We start from the raw sequence: 23,088 nt of genomic DNA, 5'->3' as shown, positions 1-23,088 counted from the left end.
AGCTGTCCCCTACCTTTCTTGCCTGATTCTTCATTTGGTGAACTCTAAGTGGCGTGGCGTGTCATGTCATGGTCTTACTCCAATCTCCAGGGCAATCGTCTGAGAAATTCGAATATGACCCGAAAGGAAGCAAAAACACGAGGAAGACATCTATGTACAAAAATTGGTTGCGGAGCTTCTGGCTCCACTAGCTACAGGCAAAATAAGAGTCGGCTTTAGCTTGCGGGGATACGAGAATGGAGCCTTCTTCTTCTTCGTCTAAGGCGCGGGAATGCTCCTGATAAAAACTGCTTCGATACGGTCTATCTGCCTGGAAGTGTCCAGGCCAATGTCAGTCACGGGAGGGGTCATAAGTACGGCCGCAAGACCATAACTGATGTTAGAACAGAGAGAGCAAAACCCCGAGCATATCGAGCTCGCATCAGACCTGAAAATGAAGCGCCGCTTGCGTACTTGCTCATGATGTACATGGTCGTCTTGTTCACCAGAGGTAGCTGCACCGAATCTTTGCGCGCGCTCAGGACCTTTTGGCTGCATATTTCAGGGCAAATTCTCGGTCAAAAAGACTGATCCGTCGTGAATTGAGAAGATAACAAATTGACAGGTTGAACATGGACAAGTGATGGCATTATGATACTGAGATGAAAGAGTTATGGACTCCCCAGAGTATAATTATCTCTTCTAATTTCATTAATAAATCGCAAATGAGAAAATTCTAAATATTTTACAAGAGCATTCTATCTCTGAAATTAGCTGCCTTGTCAAAGATAAAGAAAACCAACTCCAATATTTGAAGGAAGATTTAGAGTTCAAAAGAAAGGAACAAAGCCTTCTCGAACTGAAAATTCAGTATAAAATAACATCCCTGCAATCACACATAGAACAAAATATTCTTTCCACTTTACCCAATGCGTTCTGGGAAGGGGAAAAACATATTGTTGAATTACCTCATGAACCCGAATTTTCTGAAAAACAAGTCCCTATAAAGGCCAGACCGACTCAAATGAATCATGAAATTGCCAAGATCTCTTTGACAAGAGACTCATCGGACAAAGTCAATCACCATGGAGCTATTATGCTTTCTATGTCAATAAAAATGCTGAATTAGAAAAAGGAGTTCCTCGACTAAATTACAAACCATTAAACACAGCCTTAAAATGGACTAGATAGCCGATTACTAAAAAGGAGGATTTTTTAAACAGACTTCACAATTTGAAGAAACATCCTCCACCATGGACATCAACCCATAATTGTCAGGCAAATTAAAACCAATGTTAAAGAAATAACCTGTCTTCATTTAGTTGACCCATCTACTTTCAAGATAGTAGAAAGTACAGATACTTCAGAAATAAATAGGGTATGGAGGAATCCTCAAACAAGGCAAAAATAAAAAAGAACAAATTGTTCAATTTGTTACTAAACATTGGAACTGAACTCAACGAAATTCCAACCAAAAAAAAAAAAAACTCAACAGAATTACTCCACAATCAAAAAAGAAATATTAGCAATTATTTTATGAACTTCTAAATTCCAAGGAGATTTGCTAAATCAAAAATTCCTTTTGAGAGTCAATTCAAAGAAGCATTACAAAAGGATATTTTGAATATTCCATCAAGACGGATTTTTGCAGGATGGCAAACCATTCTATCAGTTTTTTATTTTGCTATTGAATTTATATATGAATCTTCAAAGTTTTAAACTGATTTTCTCACAAGAGAATTTTTACAGAGGATAAAATCATGCCACCAAAACCCTCCAAAAAAGACAAAGGCAAAGCTATTGCTGAATCTTCATCACAATCAAAGCCGAAAACCCGATCACAAGCCCAATCAGACTCTGGTCAAAACATGGGCAAAAATAGCTGAAGAAGGCTCATCACCTCCCATTACCTCTCAAAATACTCTCACATAATCACCGATGAAAGCATTATCACAACTGGCCAAGTTATTACCGAAAGAAAGATTAGAACTTACTCAATCCTTGCTAAACCCAAAAATGAAATACAATCATCATCAATTCAGGTAAGCCTAAACCCATCACCACTTGCTTCTCACAGACAGAAAAAACAAATAAAACTAATTTCTAGTAAGGTGGTTATTAGGCCACATGCAACCCCTCCAAACCCAAAGATTGCAGTTTTTTCCCAAAAATCATTTTCAAATATAATTACAGTAGTGGATGGCTTTTATAGCGATAAACCAAAATTTTTTGCAAAAAAACAATTCCCAGAAAACTGGCATTACAAACCTCTTGATGTCAAAAAACCCCTTGCATATTATGAAGAAATTTTATCTGAAACAAAATCTGTATTATTTAGACATTTTACAGGATAAGAGAATCGAAATAACATCACCCACTCAACTGCTACCATACTTCAAATTATTCATCCATCTAACTGGGGATCCTCACCCCATAATCCTGTACAATTCCAGGCCCGCTTGACCTCTGTGTTACCATATCACTTTACCTTCAATTATTGGGATTACCAGCAAACTTGGTGGAGTGCATTTTACCGCCAAAATAACAATGATCATCACTCTTGGCTTTTTTACCTCAAATCAGAATTCCAAAGCAACCACTTACCACACTGGTTTGATGGTTGGTTGGAATACTATGGCCCTATCACTAAACTATTATCAACTTTCAAGTCTCCAAGGTATTAGCCTGAGAATTTGATTAAAATCGTCCTCCCCAAAGACCACACGTCCCTGATTTTGTCGGAAGGTTTAAAAGCAAATGGTGGGATAGCTTCAATTTTTTGAAACAAACCTCAGAAGAATCGGTCATGAACTGGCTAAATCACAAAAATACCCAAATCACCTCAAAGCCACAAGGAACCATAGCTGGTCCATCAAATGTATCATTTTTACAACAAAAGTCTATTGCAACAGCCCACCTTGCAGCTATACATTCATTAAATGAATATGTTGCAGCATAAAAAAAAATCATTACAGAAATCAAAGGATCAACGGACTGCCGTAGTTCCACCCAATCACATCATAGCGGGATATCAATGAAGACGACTGCTATGGGATCGACTTGTCAGAAGAACAGTAAAAATCACCAAAAGAAGATTATCTGTAGCAGCATAGACACAGAACATACCAGACAAATTACTATAGCAAATTATTGTCGCAAAAAACTGTTCAATCACTGTAGACTTTTTATTATACCATCACATGGCTTTTTCCTATAAAACCTTGCTTCTTCTTATTTAGAGGACACTTCTCTCTCCACTTTCAAGAGCTTTCCCCCTCCGTCTCTTGTAATCTATCCCCTCATCTTTTCCATCTTTCCTCTGGGGTAACCTCTTTTTCAGATCACAACCTGTATCACCACACTTCTACCTTTGTATCACAATTACTATGTAAGTTTCTTTATCACATGTAAGATTACCCAACCCATTCATGGTTGGATAATCACTTTGTCAATATCAGTCCTTTGAATTTTAGTTCATACCACCCTTGACTGCAGACTACCGCCCTTGTAGATGGTCTATACTTTTTCTTATTTTATTTGTCATTTTACATATCGCTTTTTCAATTTATACTATTTTTAATGCTCGTGGATTTATTCTTAAAGCTAAACAAAATCAGGAGCATTAAAATTAATGTAAAATGTAAAAAGCAATATGTAAACAAGAAATATATAAACCATCCACAAGGGCGATAGTCTCCACTCGAGTGTGCCATGAACTAATATTTAAATGGACTAACATTTCAATTTCTATGGGAAAGACCATCTGCAAGGGCAATAGCCCACACTCAAGGGAGGTGTCATTTGAGAAGATATTTACAAAGTGATTAACCGACCATGAATGGGTCGGGTAATCTACAAGTGATAAAGAACTTACAAAGTAATTGGGATACAAAGGTAGAATGGTGATACGGGTGGTGATCTGAAAGGTTACACCAAATGAGAGACTGAAAAGAGAAGAGGAGGAAATATTACAAGTGAGGAAGAGGGAGAGGGAGAGCTCTTGAAAGTGGAGAGAAAGAAGTGTGTCCTCTAAAAGAGAAGAAGTAGGGTTTTAAAGGAAAAACCACATGATGCTATAGTAAAAAGTGTATAGTGATTGAACCGTGAATGAACAGTGATTGCTACAGTAGTTGGCACAGTGATTTGCCCGGCATGTTTCTGCGCCTACGCTGCTACAGATAATCTTCTTTTGCTACAGTAATTGTCTATTTTTATGTATTTGTTTGCCAATTTAGACTAGATATGATTTCGGACCTATTGTAATGCGCTCCAACAGTTTCTCCTATGGCTATACAGAACTAGGACATTGTCAGAGCAAATTCCAATGTTCCTTCTCCATATCAGTGGGAAGACACGGAAGGTATAATGGCACAGGGAAAAGGAAACATGTATACCAAACGAAACTTAGGTAACATCTCATTTCCTCAGAGCAGAACTTAGAATCCCCCGGATCAGACAAATTGTTTAGAAACCCCATTTTTCTCTTTTTCACCTAAATTGGCCAGACACACAACTTGACTTTGAAGTGTGAAATCCACTACTACAACTCCTACATTAACAGCATTTCCAGTAATCATAGGCCAAAGAAAGGGTGGGTGCATCAACATGTAGAACAGCTTCTCAATGACAACTATAATATTTTGCCAAATCTGCTTAGCACAATGTAGCTAATTCTACAACGAATCACTACATATTACTATGAGGGCAATGCTACTGTGTATCTGCGTTTTCATAGGGAGGATTCACAAAATAAAAATGCACATCGGTTGAACATCTTGAAAAGGCCAACCAACTAGACATAAAAAGAAATCCTAACGTCATTGACTCTCTTGCATGGTGTTCCCTAAATCTGATTACTAGAAATTCAGGCCATTTCTTAAGAGTTTGATTCACTTTAGATTGACTGTAAACATGACGATAGCTACAACTATGGGCAGTAACCCGAAGAAGCAGTGGGGACAGTATAGCAGGAGCATAGACGATCTTCATGCTGACAAAATAGCAGCACTTAAGAATGAACAAACACCCCACAGATAAACCTGGTGTCGCAGCTAGCTATGTCAACCATGATGACTCCATCGTACCTATTCGCAAGCTTGAAAGGAATTTTAGGTCTTCCTACACTCAAAAAGCATGGTTCAAGTTACTTCAAAAGCCTCATGATGGAGATGGAGTCTAAAAATGCCTTAACTAATAGTTTCCTATTACTGCTGCGAGGATGATACCTCAGCAAATTACACTACCACAACTTCCTCCTGTGATTAGCACTTTCTACACCACAGATGACGTATTACTGGTTAATGCGTAGAGAACTTCAGATTTTCATCAAGTAGCTAATCAACTTTGGCTTCGATTCTCTGAGAGAAAACACCAACCTCAATTATTTTTTGGCCATAAGTATGCGCACAGGTGCTATCAAGCATTGTTTCACAGATGGAGAGATTGATGTCACATTGAGCTTGATCTTCATCACATAACTATCTTACAGTCATGATGGAACCCCGATTGGACTATAAAACTTGATGCCACTAAGCTGAAGACATGGCTTCTTTATGATGCAGAAAGAATTTCATAAAACCCATCTCGCCACTTCACCTCTCACGTGAACAAAGCTCCACTTTTGGAGCTTAAACCAAATAGAAAGTAGAAAATCACCTTAAGTAATCAAGAATGCATCTCCACTGTGACACTACCTCACACTAGTGTCACATCCTCATCCCAGAGATACTGTTTTCACAAAATGCTCCCATCTCGAAAGCGAAAACACGCCATCTTTCATCAATGCACAGGCTAATAAAATTCAATTTAATAACAGACTAGAAACTTTAGAAACAGCAAGCGAAAGCAAAATTGAAGCTGTGCAAATTTTACCTGGTGTAAGGCAAGGGACAGAATATGATTATATAGTCGGCCCCCGCGCACGTGTATGTGCTCGTCTTGTCGTCGTACGCGTAGCTATACGAGCGTGGGCAAGCGTTCTTGAAGAAGAGCGAGTAGGCAGACGGCTGACACGTGTCGGGCGTCGAGTACGCGCCGCTGCAGCAATACTGAGGGTCGCCGAACGCTTCGCACGCGCTTCGGCACGCCACCCCCCTCCCCGTCCCGTTCCCAGTCGCCACCCTGAGCTGTGCCGGACAAGCGCCGTTCAGGTCCACCAGGCATCCGGTGGCGCTGCACCCGCCGCCCTTCCCACCCCTGGCCACCACGAGCATGGGGAGGTTGTACCCGTCCACCAGGCTGACGTCGTAGAAGTCCAGGCCGCCGGCGCCGTTGAGGGTGAACTCGGCGAGGGTGGCGGGGGGCTTGGCGCCGCCGCCGGCGCACTCGAGCTTCCCGGAGCCGCAGTCGGCGGTGACGCAGGCGAACCTGCCCTGGGAATCATGGCCGCAGAGGGTCCGGCCCCAGATCCGACCCGACCAGGACCTGGGCAAGGGGACGGTCCGGGAGGCGCCGCTGGGGAGGGCGAAGCCGGTGGTGGGGAGCTGGGCGGTGTTGGCGCCGGAGAGCAAGCCGGGCCAGACCGTGCGGCGGCACTTGTTGACGATCTTGAAGGAAGTCGAGTGCACTTCTGCGGGGGCGACGAATCGAGAAATTGTACACAAAATCAAGAAAAGGGTCGAGAGGAATCCGCAGGACGATACGAGGGAAATTGCAAAAAAAAAAAGACACGGTTTCTTGTTTAGCGGTCTGTAACGGGATTTACCTGACAGAAGAGAGAGGGCGAGGAGAGAGAGAACGGGGATGGTGATCACGAGGAGGCGATCCATTGGAGAGCTTTGTGCAATCGAAGACTGCGGATTTTTGAGGTTTGGGTGGAGATTGAAAATGGAAGTTTCCGGGCTTGGTTGGGTGTCACGGTCACTCCAAGAACTTCACTTTTCTGGAGTGAAGAGAGAAACAGAAACAGAACGAGAACGCATTAGCAGTCAGCACGACAGCAAATAAAACTTTTTGTTAACATATATATATTACGCGTCTCCATACGATAAATTGTGACTCGACATTTATTTTCTCCAGACCACCTTCGAAAGTGATTTGGCGATGTGGCCCGACAGTGAATTTAGCAATTCAAAATTTTGCATGGGGCCCATTACATTACGCTATTGAAATAAGAGAAAATTTCTGTCATTTCCCTAAATAAGTGGTTCGAAATAAATTTCATTTCAAATAAAGATAAGAAATTGCTCCCGTTGAAATATTTCAACGAATGATTTAATCAAATGCCTTTTCTTTTTTTTGTTTCTTTTTTTTCTCTTTCCTTTTCTCCGTGCCGGCCATGTCGATCACGTGTGAGGGCTCCGGCTGCCCTCGCCTGCCACATTTTAAAAAGAAAAGAAAAGAAGAGAATCAACTAAACTCCAGGACCACTCCATTCCAGTAAAGAAGATTCTTCTGTATATTAACCGCAGTATCTACACGACGAGCCTTTACTGAATCCCACTCCGGTTCGTCTCAACTTCGTGATGACTCGGGTCTCGGGGAGCCTTCTTTGGAAAACCCATTTGCTAAATCTGCAAATGCTAGAGCCCGGTCTACGAAGCCCGCGTCTTGAATGGGAGAGAGGTCCATGAAGGATGCTGCAATTTTTCTGCAAGCTGTGGAAGCCATGGCGGCAAAAAAAAAAAATCAGAGAGGAGTGGACGCCAATGACTAGGAGCACCGGTAATTATACGGCGTAAATTCGAGGTTACAGAAGGTATATCAGTATGTGTAGCGGGAACGAGATGCTACCCAGAAAAAGAAAGAACGCTGCTCGGAATACGGCATGGAAAATTGATTTTTGTCAGTAGTAGCATTACATATGAAAACGCAAGTATCCCAAACCAAAAGAAATTAAGTAGGTTAGACGACATTATCTAACGGAAGATATATAATCAAGCGAAAGATTTCCCAGATGAGTTGATGAAAGTAATACTATGAGGCGTTGGGAGACTATAGTTTAATTGCTTCGTTTTTATGTTAAGCCGATCTCTCATTTGGTTGGCTGATCAAATTGTATAATCCCCCTCATGTCAAACCTTTCGGCGCTCGTCTCGAGTTTTCAACTTTGATGACGCTCAGGAAATAAGGGATTCCCGGTCAATGATCTCATCTGCAACATAAAACTCCACTGAGACCATGAGACTATTGTGCAAACTGCAAAGTGCAGAGGAGCAACCGTCCAAGAGTTCGGGAGAGGTGCCCCTGGGAACGATCAAAGTCGTCATGGTCGGTCGGGTGGTCGTCGTTCAGGTTCTGATTTAGCAGGTGAGCAAAGCACAACAAATCTCACGCACCAAACAGACATGCCGGGACACTATTCACAAAATGTTACCAACGACCTCCTGCCGTCACCACCGCCGCTCAATACCACCGCACCTCCGCCGTCCCACGACCTTCGTGGTAAAACCCAAATACCCAGAAAGTTTCCAACTAAACGAGAGACGTTTGGCTCGGTCACCCACCTCGTAACGTGTACATCTCAGACGCGCGATATCAATGCCCGTGGCCTGGGCTTTGCACCCACTTAGGATAGCGACAATTGAAAGATAGGGGGAAAAAAAAGGGAAAAAGTATGAAAATTGGAGATTGATGTAGCTAGCTTTCACCATAGAAATCGCTTCTTCTTTTTTTCTTTCTTCTTTTTAACAACACAGATAAAAATGTATAATTTGTACCGCCCACGAATATTCTGGGCTGAACCTGAAGCCACCACTATAATAGAAAAAACACATCTTTTGAGGCGTTACTGTGCAAAAAATTGGTACAAGAGGACAAGAACTTGGACCAAATCGCCATCGAGCATTCAATTAAAGTGGACGTGGGGGACAGACGATCGACAAAGAGTGGGGAGACTCGTTTCTGACTCACTCTAAAGGGTCCTCCCAATTAAATGACTAAACAGTAAACACCATCCACAACCTTAACCACGGTCCTAATCACCCACAACTTCAGCAAAACATCTAAAAAACTCTCCCTCTGGCCTTTTCACCCGGAGTCGATCTCAACTTCTTGCTTATTGACCGAAAAAAAAAAAGATCGACTTCTTGCTCAGCGCCTCGTACACATCGTTCGATTACTGTAGCCCTAAGGAAAAACAGATGGGACTGACCCCCCTGACCCACCCCCCACTGGCCACTAGTAAATAAAGGCTAAAGCGCAGAGAGAGAGAGTGTGTGTGTGTAATGCCCCCCGAAACAGTGTGTGTTCCTATAATTGGCGAACACTAATGTTCTGCAACATTCTCGTGACCTTCTTCGCTACAGCAATAATCGCGTCTAAATCGAAAATGGGCATCTTCAGATTCTGGTTTTAGGACGGCCAGTCCGCCATAATCACACCCCCACATGAACACACTTGCACATCGTAGAGAAACAGGGGACGAACTGTCAATTAGATTGGTGCATTAAAGGACCTAATCCTACACAGATTAACATCATTGCACCACACCCAACAGCATTTAACAAAGTAAAAAAAAAAAACGATTAAAATAAAAAGACGATTTGCCAAGAGAAAAACATAGTCCTAAACACAACAACAATGTTGTCACATGAAACGCATTGCATTAACAAAAGAACCCTAGCAGCAAAAGTCACGCGCACACAACCGAACGGATAAAGATGTCAAGAGGAGAGTCTAGGCTCGGGGTGAAAAGATGAGCCCCGTTCGGGAGCTCTATTCACCGACCTGAGGACACTCCCTTGCGAAATGCCCTGGCTCCCCACACTTGAAGCAGTTCCCACCTCCTCCGCCGCCGCCGCCGGAGGAACCACCGTACCGTCCGCCGCCGCCTCCACCTCCGCTGCCCTGGTAGCAGTCTCTCGCCAAGTGCCCAGTCTCCCCGCAGTTGTAGCAACCACCACCTCCTCCGCTACCGCCGCCGTATCCACCTCCGCCGCCCCCGTAACCGCCCCCTCCGTATCCCCCGCCGCCTCGTCCGCCCCTGCTTCCACCGCCATAGCCCCCGCTGCCACCGCCGTAGCCCCCGCCGCCACCGCCGTAGCCCCCGCCCCCGCCGTACCCGCCGCCTCCGCGACTGCCCCTTCCTCCTCCGCCGCCGCCCCCGCCGCCGCGGGTGCTGCCCTGGACGGAAGCCCCACCGGGCCCGGTGACGTCGACGGCCTTGGTGCGGCCCCCGTCGGACTCGATCTGGAACTCGACGGACTCGCCGTCGCCGAGGCTGCGGAAGCCCTCAGAGCGGATGGAGGACTGGTGGACGAAGAGATCGTCGCCGCCGTCGTCGGGGGTGATGAAGCCGAACCCCTTCTGGTCGCTGAACCACTTGACTTTCCCGGTGAGCCTCTCCCCCATCTCCCTCTTGTCACGAAACCCTAGAATCCCAACCTCCTTCACAGAGAAAAACCCCCCCGTCCCTAGACCCACACACTCTCACTCTCTCTCTCTCTCTCTACTTTCTCTCTCTGTGAAGGTTAGAGTATCTTCTATTTCCCAGCGCGAGCAGTGTGCTCGATATATACTAAAATGTTCTACGAGTGCGACACGGCATCGGGACGAGAGTGTGTGAAATTAAGTAATTGCCCCTCTTCCGGAGCCTTTCGTGGGGCCCGGCCGGTTGCCCTTTCTGGGGAATCCCAAACGACGGCGAGAATTGTGTGAACTCTTTTGATCCAACGGTCGGGGCGTCGTGTCAGAGCGGACCTTCTTCCCCCGGAAATTTGAGCGCAAGTTGAATCGGTCAAGACTCTTCATTCTTTTTGCGTTAAAAAGACGATTTCATCCCTTTCGAGATTCTCTCCCCCACCCCATCCTGCCCCGCGTGAAATTTTGTGTTGGCCAATTTTCTCCGAATTTTCCGCGATTATGATTTCTTCGAATTGATATGGAATTTAGATGATATATTTCACATTTATTGTTTTGGTACTTTGGAAATTAGGTCCGACTCGCTTAAAATCATATACCGACATTATTCTCTTTATGGTGCTTATTTTGAATTGACTGATAACGAATACACGTCATACGGATAAATTTCAATTTCAATATGCGCCGCCGCACGACTCTCTCCAAATTAGGCTAACGGCTCGGACTGTGACGTAAATTATTCTCCCAGAGAATGAGCGAAAAAAAAGGTCAATTGCAAGTCGGCGAACATGTAACGCTCGCAGGTCTTTTGATAAAGATCAACCGTTTATTTCCGGATGCATTGACATTCCCTTTTTTCTAGACTACACAATTGAGAGACGAGTTCTAATCATGGCACTCGTTTGCGATTATCGATAACAAATACACGTCACGCGAATAAGTCTAAATACGAGCGGCCGCACGATTCTCTACAAATTAAGCTAACGGCTCACTAAACTGCATGACCGAGAAATGAGTTCTAATCATGGTACTTGTTTAAAGTAACTGATAATGAACACACATCATGAGGATAGATTTAAATATACGCAGCCGCACGATGTCTCTACAAATTGGGCTAATGGCTCAGGCCATGACGTGAATTATGCTCCCAAAGAGTGAATGGAAAAAAGGTCAATTTTGGGTTAGCAATCATGTGATGCTCGGCTGGATTGGATGACCAAAAATGAGTTCTAATCACAGTACTTATTTGAAGTACCTAATAATGAATACACGTCGCGAGGATGAGTTTTATCTACAAATTAGGCTAAGGGCTCGAATCATGACATGAATTATTCTCCTAGAGAATGAATAGAAATAGGTCAATTACAGGTAGACGTGGCCACGGGCCATGAACCGCCGATTCTAGTTCATGAACCAATGGTTCCGGTTGGCGGCCATGCTTGAACCGGAACCGGCCCTTGAAGGGGCGGTCCTGGGCAGTTTCGGTTTGGCCCAATTTTGGGCCATTGGGAGGGAAGAGAACCCATTGGCTCTTTTCCCCTTTTGTTTTGTTTTTTTTTTTTTGTTTGCAGTTCAGAACCGGCCTATAACAGCCGGTTCTGAATTTTTTTAAACCGTAACCGGCGATCCTAATCAACGGGCCGGTTCCGGGCCCAAACCGGTCCTTGGCCATGTCTAATTATAGGTCAGCAAACATGTAATGCTCAGCTAGATTACATGGCGGAGAAATTAGTTCTAATCACGAGACGTCTAAAAAATATCGAAACAACGAGATTCCGAGTAAGTGATAATGAGAACAAATATTGTTTCCTTTTTTAAGATAAAGGTTAATTTATGTATTGACAATTTTCGCTTTAAATTTTTAAAGAATTTGACTCATTTTTACAACAAAAAAAAAAGGATAGAGAGAAAATAAAAAACATTAGACGTATCTTTCGTTCCATTACAAGGTAGCAAATGTACCAAATTTGGTCAAAATACATGCCACCATATAACATCCACATTAGTCTATTAGTCTATATTTTATACGGGATATAGCTCGTCCTGCCGTGAATGATATTCATAATTTTTTAAAAAAACTTTAAGAAGATTTTTTTCCTTTTTTACCTATTTCCCTCCGTCGGTCGCCAAGGTCCTGTTGATGGTCGTCCCCGTCAACATCCGTCATGTCACATAGAATGACCGATATGCAATTGGCCGGAAGGATTGTATTGGAAAGTAGTCAAAAAGTTACCGAATTAGCCAAATTGAAAAGTTAAGAATTGATTTAATTGCCATTTATGATTTTTTTGGATAATTATCTCCGTAAATACGTCGAGATTCTCGTGGATTTCACTAAAATCAAGATCAACCGCACTGTGGACAAAATCGACAAAATCGTAGCACTAAGGTTCACATAAACAATTGCTATGTAAATATCCGGTTTTTGTGATAAATTACGTCCATTATTTATTGTAAAAGGGCTGTTATAGTAATTGTCTCCAAATCCATTGCTGCCAAACTATGCCATAGTATGAAGCCATCTTTAGGAGGATAAGATGGACGTGGGGCAGGGCCACACCAAATAGCTTTTTAATTTTTGAGGGGAATGGCAGGGCTGGTGCAGCATGTCATTGTCCTCGATGGGATTACTCACTAATCATAACAATTCGAGATTTGCAAAAAATAAAAGAAGCCCTCGAAAACTATAAATTATGCCCGTCGTAAAATAATTATTTCAATTTTTTTACACTGAAATTTTTAAATTTGTATCTCGGGACATATTTACCCCACATTTTTTTGTGACATTAAAAATGACATCAAATACCCTGAACTTATACCCCCTATAACACATTCAATTCAAATTTTTTAAATAAATGTGTCACGCGAATACAAATTTGAAATTTTGGTGTTACTAGAAAAAATTTGAAATAAACATGTTACGGTGGGAAAAGTTTAGGATTTTTCTATCACATAAAAAGTTGGGTAATACCACGAAAAACTCTAAACTGGTGTACCTATGACAAATTTATCCCAAATTACTTTTTTGACCACTAAAAATCCCAGATCGGTACACTTGTGACAAATTTACCATAAACTAGTATATTTATGATAAATTTACCATAAATTATTTTTTTGACCACTAAAAATCCCAAAGTTGTACACTTGTGATAAATTTATCCTAAACTGGTATACCCATGACGAATTTACTATTTGTTAGTTTTCGTTAAATCCAACCGTCGAATTGCTAAGTTGAATGGCATGTGGCAGTTCCCAAGTGTACTAGTTTGTGATTTTTACCCTTTATTTGTCACAAGTTTATCAATTTAGGGTTTTTCGTGGTATTAATCCAATTTAATATGGGATAAATTTGTCACGTATGTACCGGCTTAAGTTTTTTCTTAGTTAAAAAAATTAGTTTAAAGTAAATTTATCATAAGAGTACCAGTTTATGATTTTCAGTGGTTAAAAAAATAGTTTATAGAAAATGTATCATAAATGTATCAGTTTATGATTTTTCAAGGTATTGACCCTAAAAAGTTTGAGGTAAATGTGTTATCTCGATAATAATTTAGGGTTTTTTGCGGTTTCTATTTAAAAACAAAAAAAAAAAAAAAGCTAAAATGTAGGGGGAAAGACCGGTCAAAGGGTCAAATGGACGGTCAAACTGGAAATGATCTCTCTCGGATGGGACTCGTCAATGGTGTTGTGGTCCCCGAAAAGCGGAAGCTTCCATGCCATCTCGTTGCTCGCTCGAGTTCAGCCGCTAGCAGTTCGCGGTGCTCACGAGGTTCGTGTCGGATCGAATCGATGTTACATTACCATGTCCCAATCTCAAGTGAATCATAGCTTCTTTGTGCAAATGTTATGTAGTTGAACCATGTTAGGGGTTCCTACTAACATAAACGCGTATATAAAATATTCCAAAAAGGCAAATATTTTTCTGACAAGATTGTCAAAGACGATACAATCTCAATCGTAGATTCGCGCACTATTACCGCATATTTTGCATAAAATATTAATTTATCGAGATATCGTGTGGTCAGAAATAATTGATATTATTGTCAGATCGTCGGATTAGCAACTTCATTTCAAAAATTTTGTAGCCCCAACTAGGCGAATAGCAAAACTAGAATTCGATATGTTCAAATAGACTCGTGGCATATATTTTGCGCGACTTTATACTCTCGATCTGCTTTATTTATTTTAATTTTTGCAAGTCACGTGTATTTTGTCTCGCACATAACTTCACAATTAGACTCGTCAAACAAGCGAGTCGAGTCGGGTCAAACCTGATCCGAACCATATTGCTAAAGTACTTCCACATATAAGTCAGTTTAGAAAAACACACATACTCAAATTGAGGTGAGAGCGACGAGTGAGCAAGTGCGAGATCGAGGGAGGACGAGAAAAAGTAAAGAGAGAGAGAAAGTCCTAGAGATGAGTTGAGTCTAAGTAAATTGTGAGCCAATTTAACAATTGTCCTATTTTCAAGTTTTACTGTTCTAAACAAATCTAATGAATACAATTAACTCATACAACAACCCAGTCCATCAAATATGGATTAAAAAATCGACGGGTCTAATCACGACATGTTCGCACCGAGTCCCGTAAAATTCACGTGATTCGGTCACGCGATAGCGTGTCGCGGGGGGGTGCGGGGCGTGACCCGATACTCTAGAGTCTAGATCAAGACCGTCTTCAAGTGTCGAGCATCTCGTTCCGCCGTGCAAAAGTCACAGGCATCATCGGCGTGTGTCCTCCATAGAAGTCGATAAAACTCGGTTGCGGAGCAGAGGTGTCGGTCAAATTTGCGAAGCCTCGCAGCATCTCGTTTGAACGGTGCGACGTACGGGGGCCTGCAAAAACTTTGTTTTGTCCATCCCCATGCTTTTGGTATGCTCTCGCCTGTTTCCTTCCGTCACACGCGAACTGGAGGGGGGCCACGAAGAAGGGCGTGAGGGGGACGGTCAAAAAGCACCTTTTGGCCCATTTAGACTGCTGCGAAAAAACCACAGGCGGACTGAGCAAAAGCAAAAATGCCTGCCAGCCCCAGTTTCTGAATTCCTCTTTTGTTTAATTTTTTCTCGTTTTCGATTTTTTTCTTATTTATTTTGTGCATTTTCCGGTTGAAAGCTGCTAATAGACATGACCAAATGAAACCACGGGCCCGAAATCGGCCAGTTGACCGGCCCATTTTTTTTAAAAAAAAAAAAAGGGAGGAGGCCCGGGGAAAAAGAGCCGTTGGGCCTAGGAACCGGCGGTTTCACCTTTTTTAGGAACCGGAACCGGTCACGTCTAGCTGCTAGTACGACAGTTTGACAAGATTGTCGCTTATTTCTGATCTCAATCAAATAATACTTCATATAAAGCACACGATCATGATGTGTGAATCTACGAAAGCATTTCCCTTACCAGTTTCCACCGAAGCTTTATTTACCGACACTCAATCGTAATTTATTTTTCACTTTTAATTTAAGATTTCAGTGGGCTAGCTCTGTACGAGATAAATGCTTTTGATGGGGGTTCAGAAATAGAAGCACTTGGGCCCAGCACCAGCGGGAGTGTACCGAGTCCCATCGAGTAGCCCAATTAACGAGAGATTACTTCAAGCTGGGTCAACATTTGTCGGTCCTCATTGTGACGGGCTCTCGCCAAAAACTGAGGATTGGACTCCTCCTTCTTTTATCTTCGAAGCATTCTCAAAAGCACTTGTAATTGCTTCAAAATGGATATGCGCACTCTAAATTTCTAAAACTTGCAAAAAAGTGAAATTAAGTCATAAAACTTGTTAAGTTGGTGCAATCGATTCATTATTTTAGTTCTCTCCAACTCGGCTAACGGAAAATGCTGCGGTGACTTCTTTTAACATTTTTCTCTCTCTCCCGCGTGATGATGACGTGACTAAAACGCTAATTTTAAAGGCGTGGTTTTAATCCAAATAGGACTTATAATACACCCTTTTACTTAAATCAAATTGAAAATTTTGCTAAAATTTAAAAAGACAAAGCAAAAAAAAAAAAAAATCTAGAACCGCCGCTCCACCACCATCTAGAAGGGCCGACGGCAAGGGAGAAATGGTCAGTGGGGTTGTCGGGCCCTAGCCAATGCTCGGCAGTGCTGGTGGCCCTCACCCGGATCTAGTTGCGACTCCAGGCAATCATTCCTCTATCATTGCTTGGTTCTAATTTTTTTTAATTATAGCTTATTTTTAAATTAAATTTAAATAAAAATTATATCAAAAATCGGTTTTGGACCAAAACGATGTGTTTTTGCCACATCAACGCAAAGTAGGAGAGAGAATATCGAAAAAAGCCATGTCGGTTTGCCTTAGCCAAGTTGAACGCGACTAACGTAAGAAATCGATTGCATCAATTTGATAAGTTTTATAACTTGATTGCATTTTTTTGTAAGTTTTAGGATTCAATTAAGCTTTTACGATAAATTTTAGAATTTTCGGTAAACATATCACTATTAAAAGGTCTGCACTGATATTCTATTTTGTTTCACTTGTTTTCGTTTTCAAATTTTGATGGGAAAGCGCAAAAGATACAAATTTTTTTTTCTTCTAGTAATCCAAGCAATGGGCCTAGTGTCACGAGTTTCTTACCTAATCTTTGATGGCCTTCTCCGATCATGCGGCCACATCACGGTGCTTGCCAGAGGTAATAGATGTAGAGAATCGAGATGGTTGTTGCTGTTGACGGGCCAAATTCTCTCTCTCTCTCTCTCTTATAGTGTAAATGAACCTAAAAGTTACACAAACGAAAATGGTAGGAATCCCTCGTGACACTCTTGCATAGTTCAAATTTATTGCTTATTTTTTTATTAATTTTCCTTTTCTTTTTTTATTTCTTTTTTTCCCTTCCATCATTCTCTAATAACATTTTACTAAATAGTGAATGGTACTAATATTCCTAAAATACTAAAATACCAAGAATATGTAATAAATATAAATATAGCATAATATAAGAAAAATTTATATTATAAGATAGAAAGAAATTTGTATACATAAATAAAATGGAAATAAATAATAATGAAATCGTGTTTATTTTTTTTTGAATTTTTTATATTAGAAATCAAACATTATTTATATTATAATATTATTTTAAATTTATTATTTTGAGAAAATTGTTATTCGAAAAAAATAACTTAGAAATCCTATCAATTTTTATCTCACCTCCCCTATAGGATAATTTTATCGGGGCTATATCCCACTTTATGCTGTCATGGGCAAGCACCAAACACAGGATATGATATATTTTATCATATCCTGAATTTTATTCCAACTTTCAAATGCAGCCTTAGATCACTTCTCCGGTTTGTCTATTCATAAATCATAAGGTCTAGCATTTTTGTGACTGCAATAAAATTTTTGGATGATAGATGCGACTTGTGTTGCATAGAAAGAAGAGAACACACTCTATGGACTTGAAGATCACACCTAAATGCTCTAGAGGTGTCAGAACGTGCATTGTCAATTAAGATAATAGAAAGAACCAGATTTCTTTTTTTCCGATTCGTATTTTATCGATTCGGTTCGATTCATAACCAAATCGAACCGTCCAAATATAAAGCCTTAATTGCTTATGGTTTCTGGCTTCTCAAAGACTAACACGCTAAATCGAGAATAGCTCTCTATTTACAGTTCGTTCCTCTCGTCTATCTCTCTATCTCGGACACAAAGGATCCGTAGGCTCTCATTGTTGTTCAAGTCTTGTTTTTTTTTTTTTTTTTGAATGATTTTGGTAAATGGAAGACCCTTGTACAGCTTCTGCGTCAAGCAAGGCGATGTTGTGTAGCAATTGAATGAACCGAAAGCTAGATAAAGAAGGTAAAACCAAAGGGCATACCGACAAAGGCAATTAAGGACTCTTTGCTGAAGGGTAGTGATTGAATGTGACGATTCTATTTTATTTACATTTAATGTGGATCGCAGCAGAGACAAACTAAACCAAAATTTCTCTCCGCCCAATCGTTCTAATCTCTAAGCATTTTCATTTGTCGATTACAGCTCCCGATCGGATCAGTGGAATCCCCTCGAACCCCTGGACTGATAGAGCTCGAGCCGGCTCTTGGCCTCCGGCAACAGGTCGTTGATCGTGAACTCCTCGTTTAGGTGCGCCTGCTTCGTCGACCACTCTAGGACTATGAGCACCTCCTCCTGCGCCAGCGTCTCGCTGTCGGGGACGTGTAGCGCGATGTAGCATAGCAGTATCAACGCCGGGATTTGGACCATCTGTTCCCCGAAGTAGACGAGCTGAATCAAGTGCTTGACGCCGCCCGCGCCGATTATGGCCTTGCAGTGATTGACGTGGAGGAAGTTGTCCGTGCACGCGAACTTGTTCAGCGCGATGGTGGACTCCATCGACACCTCGGGCTCTCTCTCGTCGAGCAACTTCACCAACGGGCCGATGATCCTCGTCTCCGTCGCTCGGAACGTCCTCGCCAGGCTGCCGATCGCCTTGATGCAAGTCAGCAAGAGGTGCGATTCCCCCTTCTCGATCACCTTCAGCAATTGGTCCACGACCGCCCTGGCGGCCGGGGAAGTCGGCTTGAAGGCGGAGCGCCTCAGCTCCGAGTTCTGCTCGGCTACGTCGGCGATCTCCATCAGCGCCATTGCCGAGAAGGACTGCACGTCCTCGGGGCCCTTCTCGAGCAAAATGGCGAAGCAGAGGAGCGCTCTCGACTCTGTGATGCTCCGGCAAATCCCGACATTCCCCTTGGAGAGCTGCCAAAGGGCCCGAGCCGCCATCGCCTTCATCTGGGCCTTGGTCTCGGGGTCTTCGAACTCTCGGCCCTTGATGCTACTCCCGGCCAGCGCCACGTGCTGGGGCTGGTGGTGGTGGTGCGGCTGCTTAGCGCCGTGCTGGGCGGTCTTACCATTGTTGGGATGGTGATTTGAGGCGTGGCTCTGCGTCGAGGTGGGTGGCTTGGAGTGTGAGGAGGATGTTTGGTGCTTCATGGCCAGGGTGTTTGCCACCACATTCTGCATTTGGCTTGGGGTTTCATTGCCCATTGGATGAGCCATGTGGCCGACCACAGCTTGCTTGTCGTGATCAACTTCATGTCCATGCGCATCACAGTTATTGCTGCTGTTACTTGCCATCAACACTGAATGTATCGACATCTTCTGTTTGCTTGCAATTGCATACTTGCTATGTTCTTGTACGGTCTCGAACGCTAGATGGCTCACCAGCAACCTGATCACGTTGTTCTGGGCGAAATGGTCCTGGCATTTCGGGTGGTTCGCCGCCAGCTCCGACACCGCCCACGCCACCACCACCTGGACCTTCATGCGGCCTTCCTTGAGGATCTTGGCAAACACCGAGCACACGCCCGCGTTCACAATTTGCTCCACGCTCTCCGGGTCCCGCCCCAGCAGCCCTATCGCCCTGGCCGCATTCTCCTGCCCTTCCAATCGCCCTTCCTTCGCCAGCTTCAGCAGCGGCGGCACCCCGCCTTCCTCGATGATCAGCTTCCCGTACCGGTCGTTGTCCCGGGCCAGCGAGACCAATGAGGCGGCCGCGTCTGACCTGTCCTCTACCGACCCCGTGTAGAGGATCGCGATTTGCTCCCATATTAGACACAGGATGGGTTCGTTAGAGGCTATCGGCGGGAGGCCCAGGTACTCGTCGTCCCGGTCGTCCGCGGAGGCCGACACCCGCAGGAGCCAAGAGACGTCGCCGATCGAGTTCTCCAGCTGCATGGAGGTCTTCCGGAACGCGGCGGCGGGGATGATGGTGAAAACGCGCTTCATCAGGCTGTTGCCGCGGCACTTGACCACGAGGGCGAGGGCCTTCTCGAGGACCTGCTCGGTGTCGGCAACGATCCGGCGCGTGGGGCGCTCGTAGAGGTCGTTGCTGGCGCGGGCCGCCTGGCGGAGGAGCGCGGCCAGCTTCTCCGTCTTGGCCTTAATCTCGGCGCAGTCCGGCTTGAACGACACGTGGACGTCGTCGGCCGTCTTGGTCACCTGATCGGCCAATTGGATCGGCCTAGCGAGAATCTGTTTCACTATGTCCGCCATGGCCAAACTAGCGGACCAGAGAAGAAGAGAAACAAGGAGAAGCCGAGATCAAGCCGACCAGTTTTCCCGAACGATTCTGGCAAATTTCGCAAAAGGTGGATATTGGGATTCTTGGGTGACGGCGAGGGTCCCAATTGAGAAGGTGGGTTCTTTATAAGTATGTGAATGTGGAGACCACTATCAATAAGGCGACGATTGAAGCTCGGAAATTGCAAGTTTTTTGGCCTTTCTTCAAGCCCCCTCGAGGTGGTGGTGGTGGTGGGGCTGGGATTTGGGTTTGGCTTCGTACGGCCGGTGGAGGCGGCGGAGCGAGGTGGTGGCAATGGTGGGAAGGAGGACGAGGAGAGAGAGAATTGGTTCTTCGGGGCTGGGGGGGTAATTGGCCAAACGGGTTTTTCTCCAACTTCTTTCGGACATTAATCTCGACTGCCTTTTTTTACTTCGGTTATATATAGGAAGTGAATTGGTTGGTCTAGAAAAACCTCTCCCGATTCCGATTCTCGGTGCCAGATTCTCACGCTCTGTGGAGCCACGTGATCTCCATCCGACGACGGCTGCGTGGTTTGGTCCCGGGAATCGCCTGCGGCGTCGGATGAGTGGCGTGGGGTGCACGCGCTGGGTTCCGCGAGTGGCGTGTAGAGCGATGACGTCCTTCGACGTGATTTTCGCACGGGGAAAATTTGCCTCTGTCACCGATGACATCGCTCCCATGCCGTGGGGCCGCAAGAAATATAGGCTCTTCGTCAATTATTGCTGTTGACCTTTTGACGCTTTATAAAAGAAACACATATGAAACTTACAAATTTTTTTTTTCTTAAACTCTCATAATATTTTCTACATTCAAACTAGGGTTGGGCAAATCACACGTAAAAATCAAGAAACAACCGACAAACACAACCACAACCTCAAATTATATCGTTGATTATTGGAAAGATTTCAAATAAAGGACCGAACTGCCTTTGTTTTCTTAAATAAGAATTTGAAATGGATATTATTTCAAATAATAAGGGCATGAAATGCTCTCATTATTTCAAAGAAGGGCATATCTCAAGGGTATTTTCGTCCTTCCAGGTTTTTTGAATTTTTTTTTTCTTTTTCTACTTTCCTCTCTTGCTTTTCTTTTCTTTTCTTTCTTTTTCGTCCTTTTGCTGCCAAGCCAAGGACCAGGGTTCTCTCCTCCAAAAGCTGCCATTACACTTCCTGTCCCTCCTCTTCCATGGCCCTTCACCACCCCGCGCCCTAACTCTTTCTCCAACCGCAAGCACCTGTTTTTTGCCTTGCCCTTCCAAAGCGGAAATCCACCTTATAGAAAGGAAACCACGCCCAGCTGCTGAACCTGTAGAGAGCTCCATTTTTCCAGTAGACGACGCCGCCAGCTTCGATGCCGCCGGCTTCGTTTAAACGGTGTAAAGCACAGTTTCGGAGAAGAAGCTTGAGAATGATTTTTGTAAATTTCTCTCCCTTCAAAGTGTCGGCGACTCACCGTCGATGGTCTCACCAACAGTTTCTTTCTCAATAGCCTGTGTATTCACCATCATTTTCAGGCCCCTTTCATATGGTTATTACATTTACTTATAGAGCGTATTTGTTTTGCGAAAAAAATAAATGGTTTAGCAAATGTTTTTCTAAAAACAGTTGTATGTATTGCTTATAAAGATGGATGAACAAAAAAAAAAGAGAGTTAAAACCATGAAAAATCATGAACTGATACACATATGACAAATTTATCTCAAATTATTTTTTTGATCGCAAAAAAATTCAAACTGGTACACCCGTGATAAATTTACCCAAAACTATTTTTCGACCATCAAAAATTCCAAACTGATATATCTGTGACAAATTTATCCCAAATTAATTTGTTTGATCACCAAAAACCTCCCAAAATTAGTACACATGTGACAAATTTATCCTATACTGGTTTCCGTTAAATTGAATTAATACCATGAAAAATCCCAAATTGACATACATGTGACAAAGAGAGGGTAAAAACTCTAAACGTCTACACCCGGTAATTGCCACGTGTCATCCAACTCATCGGTTTGAGGTAAATTTATCAAGGGTGTATCGGTTTATGATTTTTAGTGGTCAAAAAAATAGTTTTTGGTAAATTTATCACGGATGTACAAATTTGAGGGTTTTTCGTGGTATTAATCCTAAAAGAAATTGTCATCATTCTTGAAAATATTTGAATAAAATATTGTCAACAATGATTATTTTTTCATTATTTCAAGCGATACTATCAATCATTTTTGGGAAAATATTTAATTATTTTCTGTGAAACAAACAGAGCCAAAGTATTTAGATTAACTCGAAACCCTTTTTAGCTATTTGATTGAGATACCCTTGTCATATTAGGACAAGTATTCATCCACAATACATTTTTATTTATTAATACCATAAAAAAAACCTCAAACTAATTTTTGTGCCACAAAAACTCTCAAATTGGCACATTCGTATCACATTTATGCTAAACTAACTTTTATATCACAAAAAATTTCAAACTAGTAAGCGCACACCACATCTACCTCAAACTAGTGTACTCGTGCCACATTTACCAATAAAATTCTCAGATTTCACACTATTTTGAGTAAAAGTGGCAAGGGTATAAATATGATACCAGCGTACCAATTTGAGTGTTTTGTAATATAAAAATTAGTTTAGTATAAATGTGGCAGTGATGTAGGAGTTTAGGGTTTTTGATAGTGTTAAGTCTTTTTTTTTTTCCATAACAGTTTTCCTGTATTTGTTCGCACGTGCAAAGTCAACTTGTCTCCTTTCTGTGAGGAGGAAAAAGGAACTAATCT

The 23,088-nt window shown here is 42.9% G+C and overlaps 3 protein-coding genes across 11 annotated transcripts; all 3 read right to left on the bottom strand.

The window, feature by feature from the left end:
• Positions 1 to 85: 85 nt before the first annotated feature.
• On the bottom strand, positions 86 to 6,906 carry LOC115735655 (thaumatin-like protein 1b). Of its 8 annotated transcripts, XM_048272119.1 has the most exons (5): positions 6,683 to 6,906; positions 5,851 to 6,547; positions 948 to 980; positions 428 to 531; positions 86 to 310 (listed from the first exon to the last, which is right to left on the bottom strand). In XM_048272119.1, the coding sequence occupies exons 1-5, from the start codon at positions 6,744 to 6,746 to the stop codon at positions 303 to 305; spliced, it is 906 nt and encodes a 301-aa protein (XP_048128076.1). In that variant the 5' UTR covers positions 6,747 to 6,906; the 3' UTR covers positions 86 to 302. The 8 variants fall into 8 exon arrangements, 7 of the variants coding, with proteins under 7 accessions (XP_048128076.1, XP_048128074.1, XP_030522877.1 ...); XM_048272117.1 differs by having other exon boundaries at positions 86 to 531; XM_030667017.2 differs by lacking the exon at positions 948 to 980.
• A 2,424-nt stretch (positions 6,907 to 9,330) lies between these two features.
• LOC115735656 (glycine-rich protein 2) lies at positions 9,331 to 10,415 on the bottom strand. Of its 2 annotated transcripts, XM_048272124.1 has the most exons (2): positions 9,833 to 10,415; positions 9,331 to 9,721 (listed from the first exon to the last, which is right to left on the bottom strand). In XM_048272124.1, exons 1-2 carry the CDS (start codon positions 10,267 to 10,269, stop codon positions 9,634 to 9,636), a joined length of 525 nt encoding a protein of 174 aa, XP_048128081.1. In that variant the 5' UTR covers positions 10,270 to 10,415; the 3' UTR covers positions 9,331 to 9,633. The 2 variants fall into 2 exon arrangements, with proteins under 2 accessions (XP_048128081.1, XP_048128080.1); XM_048272123.1 differs by having other exon boundaries at positions 9,331 to 10,415.
• A 7,726-nt stretch (positions 10,416 to 18,141) lies between these two features.
• On the bottom strand, positions 18,142 to 20,978 carry LOC115735652. The gene has a single exon (XM_030667012.2). It carries the CDS (start codon positions 20,282 to 20,284, stop codon positions 18,284 to 18,286), a length of 2,001 nt encoding a protein of 666 aa, XP_030522872.1. The 5' UTR covers positions 20,285 to 20,978; the 3' UTR covers positions 18,142 to 18,283.
• Between the last annotated feature and the right edge of the window lie 2,110 nt (positions 20,979 to 23,088).

The sequence above is a fragment of the Rhodamnia argentea genome, chromosome 11, assembly GCF_020921035.1.
Source record: "Rhodamnia argentea isolate NSW1041297 chromosome 11, ASM2092103v1, whole genome shotgun sequence".
NCBI classification, from domain to species: Eukaryota; Viridiplantae; Streptophyta; class Magnoliopsida; order Myrtales; family Myrtaceae; genus Rhodamnia; species Rhodamnia argentea.
The sequence above is the reverse complement of the archived record's forward strand: the minus strand, read 5'-3'. Positions and strand labels throughout refer to the sequence as shown.